This window comes from Gobius niger (assembly GCF_951799975.1).
Source record: "Gobius niger genome assembly, chromosome: 7".
NCBI lineage: Eukaryota > Metazoa > Chordata > Actinopteri > Gobiiformes > Gobiidae > Gobius > Gobius niger.
Genome location: NC_136858.1, coordinates 22,931,939 through 22,944,285, shown reverse-complemented (window position 1 = coordinate 22,944,285; position 12,347 = coordinate 22,931,939). Strand labels below are relative to the sequence as shown.

General features: G+C 39.6%; 1 protein-coding gene across 1 annotated transcript in view; it reads right to left on the bottom strand.

The window, feature by feature from the left end:
• The window catches only part of wdfy4 (WDFY family member 4), a 28,499-nt gene extending 16,987 nt beyond the window's left edge, over positions 1 to 11,512 (bottom strand). The window contains exons 1-37 of the mRNA XM_079559446.1: positions 11,390 to 11,512; positions 11,021 to 11,210; positions 10,759 to 10,948; positions 10,491 to 10,651; positions 9,484 to 9,716; positions 9,268 to 9,407; positions 9,068 to 9,189; positions 8,869 to 8,970; positions 8,600 to 8,790; positions 7,122 to 7,798; positions 6,931 to 7,021; positions 6,630 to 6,844; positions 6,457 to 6,551; positions 6,165 to 6,363; positions 5,989 to 6,065; positions 5,695 to 5,913; positions 5,423 to 5,601; positions 5,122 to 5,353; positions 4,694 to 4,833; positions 4,513 to 4,624; positions 4,249 to 4,439; positions 4,027 to 4,179; positions 3,877 to 3,941; positions 3,408 to 3,569; positions 3,246 to 3,334; positions 3,077 to 3,173; positions 2,810 to 3,000; positions 2,580 to 2,743; positions 2,383 to 2,502; positions 2,152 to 2,298; positions 1,922 to 2,059; positions 1,402 to 1,522; positions 1,176 to 1,327; positions 869 to 1,104; positions 657 to 778; positions 394 to 585; positions 212 to 321 (exon numbers count right to left, since the gene is read on the bottom strand). Coding sequence (XP_079415572.1) covers positions 212 to 321; positions 394 to 585; positions 657 to 778; positions 869 to 1,104; positions 1,176 to 1,327; positions 1,402 to 1,522; positions 1,922 to 2,059; positions 2,152 to 2,298; positions 2,383 to 2,502; positions 2,580 to 2,743; positions 2,810 to 3,000; positions 3,077 to 3,173; positions 3,246 to 3,334; positions 3,408 to 3,569; positions 3,877 to 3,941; positions 4,027 to 4,179; positions 4,249 to 4,439; positions 4,513 to 4,624; positions 4,694 to 4,833; positions 5,122 to 5,353; positions 5,423 to 5,601; positions 5,695 to 5,913; positions 5,989 to 6,065; positions 6,165 to 6,363; positions 6,457 to 6,551; positions 6,630 to 6,844; positions 6,931 to 7,021; positions 7,122 to 7,798; positions 8,600 to 8,790; positions 8,869 to 8,970; positions 9,068 to 9,189; positions 9,268 to 9,407; positions 9,484 to 9,716; positions 10,491 to 10,651; positions 10,759 to 10,948; positions 11,021 to 11,210; positions 11,390 to 11,449 — 6,075 coding nt within the window. The 5' untranslated portion in view covers positions 11,450 to 11,512. The remainder of the gene's footprint in view (positions 1 to 211; positions 322 to 393; positions 586 to 656; positions 779 to 868; positions 1,105 to 1,175; positions 1,328 to 1,401; positions 1,523 to 1,921; positions 2,060 to 2,151; positions 2,299 to 2,382; positions 2,503 to 2,579; positions 2,744 to 2,809; positions 3,001 to 3,076; positions 3,174 to 3,245; positions 3,335 to 3,407; positions 3,570 to 3,876; positions 3,942 to 4,026; positions 4,180 to 4,248; positions 4,440 to 4,512; positions 4,625 to 4,693; positions 4,834 to 5,121; positions 5,354 to 5,422; positions 5,602 to 5,694; positions 5,914 to 5,988; positions 6,066 to 6,164; positions 6,364 to 6,456; positions 6,552 to 6,629; positions 6,845 to 6,930; positions 7,022 to 7,121; positions 7,799 to 8,599; positions 8,791 to 8,868; positions 8,971 to 9,067; positions 9,190 to 9,267; positions 9,408 to 9,483; positions 9,717 to 10,490; positions 10,652 to 10,758; positions 10,949 to 11,020; positions 11,211 to 11,389) is intronic.
• Between the last annotated feature and the right edge of the window lie 835 nt (positions 11,513 to 12,347).

Below are 12,347 nucleotides of genomic sequence, written 5' to 3'. Positions count from 1 at the left end.
GCCTAACAGATATCAATTACAATGCCCACTCAGGGGCGATCAGCTGTGATAATCCAAATCCATTTAAAGAAATAATCAAACATCCCCGCAGGGCTGGAAGGCCCATCGCCCAAACATCGCAGTGACTTTGGGACAAGTGGCCTGAAGTCATGAGGATTTTAAACAAATTCAGTAAAACAACACAGTCTTTGGGTGGCCGAAAAAGCTTTACCTCAACAGTTGAAGACTCTTTGCTAAATTTGCTCAAGACGGAGGAAACAGCATTACTAATGCGGTCAAAGGTTTTGTGGGAGCTGCTGAGCAATGTCTTCTTCAAAGACTCTGTAAAGACAATTGCATAGTTTTGACAGTTGCATAAAATATGTAGATCTATGTTGTATCCGACATATTCACCTGTGTACAGTTGCCAGCCTTTATGGACAATCTCTTCCCACAGAGGGCTAATTTCAGTCATGTTGACTGACTGTGTATTTCTTGTGTCTCCGGCTGAAATCTCAGTCTTAAAACTCTCCTCAAGCATATACTGCCTCTCCTTCATTAGCCTTGACCAACAGGCCTCTACGAGAGACTCTAGTTTTTGATCATCTGCGTTGGACAAGTAAGGGCACATTTACATGAAGACGTCAAAAATTAATACATGACACTGTGTTTCATACCTGAATTAGAACTGCTGCTTCTGAGTTTGTTGTCATCGTGTCTGATTTTTGTAGGAAATATTTGAGCTGAAGCATTTCTGTTGTGTACTTTTCCAGACGTACATTCAAAACCTTCAGGATATCTAAAACAACAAAACAAGGCAAAAACAGTAACAACACCATCCATGGGGTTTGAAGAGTAGGCAAAATGATGTTGTTTGAATCACTCTAACCTTCCAGATCGTGTCATGAGTAGACAATAGAGAAAACATGTGATAAAGTTGACATTTGCATTGTAAGTGGCCATTACAACATCCCAGCGATCCAGCACTGTTTCTAATGTTTTGATCACCACTTGTTTGTCCCGCAAATGTTCAGGTTGTGACAGAAAGAAAAGCAACACTCTGTTGATGGAGGAATACAACTCAGACAAAATCTTGTCTTTCTGCGTTCGTCCATTTTCCAAGACCTAAAACACACGCGCAAAGTTCTTATGAATTAAAAAAACATAATAATCTATGTGTTAAGAACTGATCCTACCATTACAATCTGATCAGCCAGAAAGTGAAGCAAACTCCTGCAGTCACCCATAATCGCCCCACCATAAAGTTTCAGTATGACAGTCTTAGTGAAAAGTACCACATTCTCCATTAAGGTGAGTAAATGTCCTGCAGAATTCGGATCATTGTGGTCTAGAAAACAAAGGGGATTTTGATATCATAGACTATTAGTGCATTCTATCCATGTAAAACTATTTTAATTGTACCTTTTGAAGTAAGATGAGTGCCATTTTCCTCCTCACCACTAAGCATGTATATAATGTCAATGACGAACTCAGCCAACTCTGTTTGGAAAGAGACTGACTGCTCAGGAGAATCTCCAGAGAACTGCAAAAGCAAATGAACATGTCAAAACAAGTTGAAAGCAAACTGGAAGATAATTCTTAACTTAAAAAACAAGTTGTATTTTACCTATTATCACCAACTCAGACAGTACTGCACTCCTATCTGTTCTATCGAAACCTATTTATGTTATCTTGACATATTTTGCATCATAATTCATTAGGCAGAATTCTTCTTCTGTTCCAGTAAAATCCCAGCTGAATTTCACTTATTTTTTACTCATTATTCTCACTTAAATGACTGTTTAATAACCCCATAACAGTGACACCATTACCTTACTCAGTAACTGAACGAAGAGTGACATCTTTTGGTAAAACACATGCACTGCACTATTAAAGCATACTGCCCACTGCACGCTACATGTCAAATATAGATTGCATTCACCTCCATTAGGATCACAAGAGGATGGCTGTTGCTGGCAGAATTATTGAGCAGGCTGTCCATTAGAAGAATGCGAATAAAATCACAAACTGGCTTATGGGTTGGGGGCTGCTGAGCTGTTACATCTTCATCACCCATGGCCTAAAGTAATTGAGAAATACTCAACTGTAGTGGCAAACAATCTCATTTACTTTGCAAATAGTAATATGCATTAAGCTTGCATTAAGACAAACCTGTGTATGATGTACTGCACGAGAAAGTGTGTGAAGAAACTCAGGTAAAGTCCACAGTGGATCTCTGGGTCGCAGGTTATGAAGAAGACAGAAGAACTGCATCACACTTGACACAAAACCAGACTTTGAGGTGGAAGAATCTGATATCTGATGGACAACAACAACAACAGAAAGTCACATTAAAAAAATATGTCAATAAAGAAAAACACAATATAGGAAATGTTAACATACTGAATGAATGGTGGCTTTGAGCAGTTCTAGGAGTATTATTGCAGCTTCCACACAAAGCTCTTCAGCCTGATTGTTTTCTTCACTATCAATAAATGACTGGAGGATGTCATCCAAAGATAGCTATAGAGGAAAAAAACAGCTTGGTCAACATTTTTAATTTTGGTAACACATAAATGAATGTTATAGGTTTATCTCACATCTTCTTTCGAATCATTTAACTTCTTTCCAAGTAGCAGTGCCGCCATGGCCGCATACACCTCAGAAAGGCCATAGTGGTTAACTAGAAGCTCTTTCAGAACATCAAAGCCGGTACAAGTGGTTTTGGGACACTCAGGTGAAGATGAGCGGGCTCGTAGATTTTCTAGGAATTCAAAATACCGCCGTGAAAGTTAGGGAATTACTCCAGAGAAAATGTGCATCAGTTTACCCATAGCCGTTGAAGGCTCTTCCATGAAAGAGCAAGGTGAAACCTTTTCTCTGAAGATGTTCAGGAGACTGGGACTCAACAGGAGGTAATTCAGCAGGATAAGACCGAGTTTTATGGTTGAAGGGTGAAGGTGAGACTGAAGGAAGAGCAGGAACCAACCACTACCCAGTGTTTCAAAAAAAAACTGGCGCCTGTCAACACAAACATAATCAGCTGTGGAATAGTTAATCCACACTCCAACCAAATGACAAGTTACATCCCACTCACTCCTTTTCTTGCAGCTTGTCTGAGTTGAGGAAATTACAAAGAGCACCCAAAATCTGGTTTCGAACATATATATGACTGACTGAACCAGAGCTCTTGGCTGCAAAAGAAAAAAAAAGATCTAAAATAATCACACATACAGTCGATCCCAACATGGTGTAATAAAACATACCACTCGTACTGTGATGGCTGTCGAAAAGACCGAGGCTTTCAGTTGTATTGCTTTGTGGGGGAAGTGTAGAAACCAGAAAAAGACCAATCCTTGACAACCAGAAAAGTGTTTAAATTGCATAGAAAAGTAAATATATTTCTACATTTGTTTTGTCACAGTTACCTGTTTATGTCCAAAGGGTTAAAGAATTCGATCAAGTGCAAAGTGATGACAGCAGAAATAACCTCTACCCTCCAGTGCGTCATAGCAGGATTGGGGAGCACAAACAACATCTTTGGTAAAATACCAATATTGTGCATTGTCTCTGCATCCCTGTTGTCATCGCTGAGAAATACAGACAGAGAAATATAAATTATAATCTGTTTCAAGACAATAAATATAATTCAGTTATCCATGCATTCTCAGTCATGCAAATCTCGTCAGACTGTGACCGACACAGACAGACATTTCCCAAGACTCTGTAGCTGCGATCCTGACGGCCACTGTAGATGATGGGCAAAGTAAAGTCTGTCATAACTTCTGAACAAAAAGCTCTTTCTTTTAGAGATGGGATGTTATGTAATGAGCCATGTGAGTTAAAAGCAAATTACAGTACTATGGCAACAGTAATGCTATGGTCACACAAAATTACCTGAAGGATTTCAAATAGTGGTTCAGCACTGTAATGTCCAGATTTTCAGAGGTGCTCTGCCACACCTAAAACAAAAATAGTTTAAATTACAAAAAATTAAATTACACACGACACATTCCTATTTTTTCCCGGTACTCGATACGTACTCACCTCTAAATCAGAGATGAGAGCCTTGAATGCCAGGACGGTGTGTTGGTAAATTGACCTGGAGCTTGCCTCTGTTGAGTCTGAGAGACACAGAACCAGCTGTAAGGTTCTGTTACTGACTATGTTGCTCTTACTCTTCAGAAGAAAAGCTAAAAGCTAAAATAAAATAACACAATTTAATAAACCATAGGTGGATACTTGTGTGGATAATTTAATCTGACATACCTTGTAGCCATCAATGCGTGCCATTTCTTGCTGCATAGTTGGGTCTGTCTCCAGCACAGAAAGAAGAACTTTGACTGCTGCATAAAGGGAGCTATCATCTGGCGCCATTGCAATCAAACTCAGAATAACTGCAGGTCCACCGGTGCACAGGAATCCAGTGGCGGCAGTTCTTGGTGTAAATGCACGGACACCTAAAAAAAAAAAAACATTTGGATGTAATATAATTTCTGTGAAAAATTAAAACATTTAATCAAATATATCTACCAAAATGACCAACGAGGGCTGCTCCTATGGTTCGTGCTGTGCCACTTAATTGTTGACTGATGTTATGAGCAAGAAACACAGGGGTAGAATTATCCCGTGATGTTATTCCCACCTGGAATGACAAAAGAAATTATACTAAAAAGCAATCAGACTCATGAAGATAAACACAGAAAAAACCTACCTCTTTAGCAATAAGTCGACAGTCCACCTCGTTGTAATCATCCCTGATTTGAGCAACTGTTGTCACTGTTGAAATTGCTGGATTGATGCCAAATGAGATCCTCTCTTCAGGAACCAGTCGCACAGGATTAGACTCGACACCTAAAATGTAATGAGTGTGTGATAAAACAATGTCTCATTCACCGAGCAGATTTCTACAGCCACCAAATTTACTTGCTTTAAGGAAATTAATTGGTATTACTTATTTGACATTTCCCTGTATGCAGCTTTTAAATCCCCAAAAAATCGAAAAGAAAATATTGTTCTAAATAAAATAGTATAAAAAATAAATATATATGTATGCATATAATACATATGTATTTTCAAACTCCAATAAAATGTGCGCTTTAGTTTAATTTTTGGTGGAGTCAGTAAGAAAAGAAACATCACCTGAGTTGCACACAGACAGAAAGTTGCCGAGGTAAGCAGTGCCTTGAGAGTATATAACGTTCACAGCCTCGGAGGCTAAAGGCTCCTCAAACAGGTAAGAAGGTCCCACTTTCCACACTAAAGCAGCGTATTCCTTCCAGAGAGCAGGTGTACCGATCAGTGCGTACACATCAGTGACTGCTGTTGGCTCCATAGAGACATATGTGCCTGGAAACGGCCGGATGTATCTCATCTGAAGAAATAGCAAAACTGTTTTCATGGAAAATGCACAATATGACCGCATACAGACTGACTTACGAACCTTTCCAGTTCCCACAGGTTTGCCATTTAAATACGCAGAGGCCAGACAACTCTTCTTAACGTCCTTGGCCAAGACCACAGCTAAATGATGCCACTGTCCTGGGATGAGCATACTCGAGCAGCGAAACCTCAGAGATGTTGCCAGAGAATTAGGGCTGGAAAATTCTGGCTCCATCATGTCTGGCATTAAAAAAAGAAGGTAAATGAACCTTTAATTTGATGATTTTATAATCTGAGAAAACTCTTTAATAACTCGGTGTGTTTTAGGCCTACCCAGGTATGTTAAAGCTTCCTCCTCTGTGGAGATAACCAGGCAGCCATCACAGGCCGAGAGGGAAATGGACAGGCAGATGTACTGCTGCTCACTTCGGGACATGTGTCGGACCACTGACAGGAAACGTATGGGGTGAGACTCACAGGCTGAGCTGAACCTGTTGATCTGGAACCAGCATGAGAAGGTCAGGCCAGCGGTGGGAGGAAACCCTCTGCAGTCTAAAAATATGACACAATTGTTAATTAAATGAAACTTTTCACATGCACTTACAACAATGACTTGGTCCTTCTCACCTTCCCCAGTTCCTCCAACGGGGACTGAATCTGCAGTGACTCCTTTTACTGTAGCCAGAGAGGGCAGGCAGAGACATCTGCAATACATAGAATTACATTATCATGGGATTACACATTGTACATTGTCATCACACTGCATTCTCAATGATATGTGTGGCATATGGCTTGGAGCTTACCCATATCCACTCTCACTCATGTCAAACTCGACAAAAGCAGGTGTGGTTGAGACTCTGTGTGGCCTGTAGGTTCGTGGCGAGGTCATGGATACAAGACTAATGATCTGGTGAGCAGGAATCGCAGACCCTACAGAGCATTTGGAGTTTAACAGACTGAAGGTTCTCTTTATGGTCTTCACTGAAGATTCAGATGATTTGTCTGCGTTGATACAAAATAGACAAGAAAGAAGAATAAAGAAATTACACAAATAGAATAAAATAAAAAATAAAATAAACCACCAGGAAAATATACCATCTGAGTCACATGTTTTCTCTTCGTCAGACGAGTCAAGTTCAGCCATTTTGTCTGTTAAACACATGAGGGGGTTTCCGAGACAAAGGAACTTCCTATTTGAGAGAAGTACAGTACATTTTAATGTCACTAGATGATATAACGATTATTATATGATTGTAGGTCGAAGTTACCTGAAATCCTTTAGTGTAATTGACTGAGAGGAGAGCTTTTCCAAAATGCGAGTGACTGGGAGATGTAAAGGGTGTTTTGGGTCAATCAACATTTTACTGCAGTGTGCAAGAAGTGTTGCAACCAGGCCGCCCTCACAAAGAATTTGTCTGTTTCTCTCTGATTTAACCAGAGCCTGGATGTGATGCACCAGGGAGTACTGGACGTCCATAGAAAGCTGAAAAAGATTGTCATATAAGTTTGCATTTTTGGCCCCAAAACTTATTTGAAAGTTCACATGTTTTGATTGAGTGTTACAAGTACCTGTGGGTCCTCTGGACTAAAGACTGATGGAAGCAGAGTCATCATGACTCTGATTGCCCCTGGATGAAGAATAACACTATCACAGCTAAACCTACAGTAAAAAAAATAATTCAGTACATATTCAAATAGCAATTGTCTAAGAAAAAAAAAAATCGGTAGAGAAGATTTTTAACGTAAAATATAAATCTTACTTGTAGTGGGACTCAGAACTAACTATAGAAATACTGAGTGCCATTTTTCTGCTTTGTCCATGTGTGTCCTCAACCCCATAGTGCTCAGTCGCAATATTTGGTTTTCGGTTATCATCATCACAATTGATACCAACATTAAACTCTGGAAAAGAGAAGGTCCCTGTGGAGAAGTGACTCAAGTAGGACACAAGTCTTATACATGTCCGGAGAGTCACTGGAAGAACCAATTGTGGCTCAGATCTGGGTGACGAAGATGGCAAAACAATCGAGGACTCGGCTACCTCCACAAAGTGCTGAAAGGTTCTTCCTGGTGACTGGTTATCCTCAGGGTGACAGCAATCTTTCACATCATCTGTATCTTTGTCATTTTCTTCAGATGTTAAATGGTTGAAGCAGCCCAGGTGGAGTAGTGCCTCTGTCAGTCTCTCATAATAACCCTCAGTCTCAAAGTAGTGCGCATTTATCTTGTGTATATGAACAGCCAGGGCTATGGTGTGGAGTGTAAGCAGGAGAATCTCCAAAACAGGTTCATGTTCGATTGACCTCCATGTTTTTCCCAGGGGTGGGTAAGCAAAACCTCCTTCCTTGTCGGTCACGAGTGACAGTAACCCAGCAAAGCCCCCAGCCTTCCTGAAGGCATCCCAACTGTTAGGGCTCTCCAAGACCTTCAGTATAGACTGAAACAAAAAGGTACAGACAGAATAGTAAAAAGTACTTTTGTGTTAACCCTACAAATGCTCAAGCTTTTGCTGAGGCTTCTGAAAGTGTTTCTCCAGTCAATTTAGACATTACAATAAAAAATAGATGAAACGTATAGATATATCATAAATCATTGTAGGTAACTAGTTTTTGGAGGTGAGCAAATCAGATTAGCTTTATTCAATTTGGAGAGCTAATCCATCAGGTAGGTAATATGTGAGGCAAAACGCAAAGGGGAATGTGATTAACTGAAAGTGGAGTAATCACAATGGCTCTCAACACTTGCCAACCCAGGTCGCACCCAATCTGATTGCCACCTGCTTTAACTGTGTTAGCACTAGCACAATGAACACACATCCCCTCCACGAGCTCAAACAAACACAAACTAGCACACTCGCACATGCTGAATACAAAATATCTGAGAGTAAGTGCTCTACCCACCGCCATCTATAAAAATGGACACATACACGAAGTGCGTAACTTGTTTAAAGCATAATCAGATCTGTCCTATTCACTGATCTCACAGAGGTGGTAATCTTCAGAACGCCACAGCACAATCTGCCAGTATAATCCGATCAGTCCAGAGTTAACAACTAAACCTATTTTAGCAAATCAATCTGCATTATCTATAATACAATCACAGTCCCTCATGCTAAGAAAATAAATTCATTGGCCTATTATGTTATAAGCGCATTACAAATTGTTATTATTTGATGTAGAGGCCACAGTTACTGGGATCCCTGGAGCTCAGTGTGTGTCAGTCATGCTGCCTGATGTACCTGTAAAAGATCCTTCTTCAGTTTGATTTCCTGCTGCGTTGAGGTACAAAGAGCTCCGATGGCGATACTCATGAACTCATCTGGGTTGATCTCAGCTAACTGCTCCAAAATGCTCAAAGTTGAATCCCGATACTGATCCTCATTTAAAAATATCTTGATATAGGGAACCATACCAAGTTCACGAACTGAAACTAAATAAGGACTGGGATTAGAGTAGGCTAAAAGCATACAGAGTGGACAATGTAATGTATAATATGCTAACTGTTTACCTGTGTTTTTTATCGAGCGCAGCATAAATGTAGACACAACTTGAAGCATGTAGTTGGTCAGGAGTCGTTCATTGCTGTCAATGTGTGAAAGCCGTGATGCATCTGAAATAAACAATAACAGAAAAAAATACACCAATTTATTTACATTTTCACAAGCAAATCTTGTGAGCAGAGGAAATGTAAAACAGTTAAACGATACCTGCGGTGACAGCGACAGCTTTTATTAAGATTTTAGCTCTTCTGCGCAGTTCTACAAGGACCAACTTCAATAGACCCCAGTCACTGAGTACCTCTGTTAAAAGACCACTATGCACTGTAATCCTGATAACAACAAAAATCAGAGAAGAGCCAAAAATTCAGGTTATTTCAGTTTATCCTTCAAATGATTTACTCACTTACCTGTGGAAGCACCTGAGAGCTGCAACTCCAAACTCTAATCCAGTCATCTGCTGTGCTGTTGCTCCTGTCCACGTCTGCTTCAGGACAGTAAGGACTGCCCGCAAGGTCTCATGGGGAATATAGTTTAGTTTGAATATTATCTAAAATAAAAAAGTACATACAAATTTATTTAGCATGCTGACTATAAAGCAAAACAAAGCATGTTACAGTGATTACCATTTCTAGAAGTGAAAAATATTGCTTATGTACAGCTGCTGGTTTAGACAACACACAAGAGGCCAACTGAGTCATTGTCTGTGCTGACCACTCCAAAAGAAAAAAGTTTGCAGTGTCCATTTCCCAAATCCTCTGCATCGTTTGAAGAATCTGGCAACACAACCTTGAGTCCTGAGATCGTAGCAGCGATCCCTGCAGCAGACGAAAGGCCGGGAGGTTCTTTACAACTGAGTCTGCAAAAAAGTTTACATTAACAAAAAGACAATACCCAATTGTTACAATAATGAGGAACATTTGTGGTACACCCCCAATAATACAATCCTCACTGTGTCAGTGAGTAAAGGATATCATTATCCATATCAAAAATAATAATTTTACTTTTGATATTATTATCGTTATATAAAATACATATAGCTAATTATAAGGTAGCTCAAAATGTTTGATATTACCGCAGAAAATATTTGTGTGTTGCAGTAGTTGCATAATATGCCAAATTGTTATATATATATACATAAATAAATAACATTTTAATCCATTGTTTTGATAGATGCTTGCTGATGTGACTTTATTATGGACCCCCCTTTCATGAGTGTGGGATGGAGAGGTGCATGTGTCTGTGATAGATGGCTGGATGTTGTAGGCCAGTGGTGAACGGATGTGGGGCGAGTTAACAGAGTTAGTGCAGAAGGCTCCACTTCATCATCCCAGACATAATCACCTCAGCTTCCTGTTAACCTGAGGGGTGTAGTCCGCTGCCATGGGGCAGTGGAGAAGAGTCAAGCTACTTGGGAAATAAGGTATCATGGTGGTGCACTTTGGGGAGGTTAGAAGGTGTGCACATTGTTAACTGTATGCACGTGTGTGCATTTGGGGATCTAACCATCTTTACTGTTAATAATGAATACACGGTTTGGTTTATAGGGTATTCAGGAAAAGCATTCTTATGGAGAGAGAGAAGGGGGGAGTAATAAAGAACAGTTAATAGACTGACTGTAGACTTGACCTACTTGTGGTTTGTGGAGGGTCAAATCTGAAGCCAGTAGGCTGTGGGTTACTGATACAAAGAGCAACTTTCAGCTCAGTCTTTCCAAACATGATAAATGTTGCAATGAGTGCAATCAACTCCTCCACAGGTGCAAAACTATCATCAGGCACACTTTCTTCACAACTACGAATGTTGTAATATCCAAACAAAAGATAAAAAACATGTTAAAAAGCAATATTACAAAAATATGTTTTGCTTTGAACATAGGAATGGTGTCTCTCATACATTACCAGTGCAATATGTTTTCAAGCGCTTTATAGCCATTGTTGGCGTCAAATTCTTCAAAAAGAGCTGGACTGAGGACATATGTGTCTTTAATAAAACTAAATACAGCAACAGCCACTTCAGCTAATAATGGCCCAGAGACATTAGTCCGAAGGTGCAACAAGTTCTGGATGCAGATGCGAATACAATGCTTGGCTGAGGAGACATACAAATTAACAGTAAGTAAAAACGCTAGAATTATTTAAAACTATGCTATATTAACCGTACCCTGCAAACTTGGGATTATGTTTTTTACAGCAGAGGCAGAAACAGCTTTAAGAACTTGAGATGCCTGATGTCTCCATAAAGCACTAGTCTGGTCCCACAGTGATGTGAGACCAATAATTAAACATTGAAGCTCTTGAGTCTCCACCAGCCGTTTGACATTCTCTGGGAGGTTGCACAGGTGCAGAATAACCTGAATAAAAACAATAAACACAAATGTTAGGCAACTGTTACTATTATTTATATTGAATTCATATAGCACTAGCTCAACGTTAAGAGGAATCAATGATAAAGCCATAATGCTACCTGGAAATGGGAATTGCAGTGTCTTCTTTGTAATTTACACAAAGTAAAATGAACATATAAATGTACCTGTGTAAGTGGCTCCTGAAGTGTCTGCTCTGAGAATTTGTTTTCATGTTTGGGAGGCATGCACACAAGAAGGTAGAGGCACTTCACCAAAGCAGCAGGGAGTTCAATGTTTAAATAGGACAGTAGATCCTATGTACAAACACAATCATTTAGTACGAACCATACATACTTTGAGGAACGAGACATTTCACAAAGAGCAAGACGTAACTTACGGAGCTGCCTGTGAGCAGAACCAAAGATTTCAGCAGTAACCACCCAGAATAACCGCTGTTTCCAAAGTTTGTGCTTGTGTCATGTCTTTGGAAAAACAGCACTACTTCATTGCGTGCTTCATCTAAAAATAAACATTTCATCAATTTATACATGATTCTGTACAAGTTTATAAAATGTAAAATTAACACATGTTGATTGTTGATATACTGTTTGCGGAAATTGTTTATAAACCTGTGTCACCTCTTGTGCAATACATTATATAATCTGCACAAAATGTAATTGTGTTCAGTGCTGCATTTACAAAAATAGAGGAAGTTAATAGGGAGGGGGAAAAAACTAAGAAAAAGCAGAAGTAGCCAATGATCATAAAGATATCAACACAACACATCAACACAATTTTAGGACACTTATAATGTGTAATGCACTGGCAATACCTGCAGGTTTCTCTGCCAGTCTGCTGTAGATGTTGTGGATGACTGTATCAGTCGTGAGAGCGGCAAGTCCCTTTAAATTCCCAACTTCAAATGTGCCTCCATCCAAACAGATCTGGCACAAGAGTAGAATCATATACTGTACACATGATATACAGCAATATACAGTATGAACTACAATCTGTCAATAATTCAACACAAAATGAGCCATTAACAGAAATAAAGCTACTTTGGACGATGCAGTTTTTCATAAATAATAGAAGCACTTTTTCTGTTCCCTAAGAGGATATCACATTTCCCTGAGCTAGCTGTTC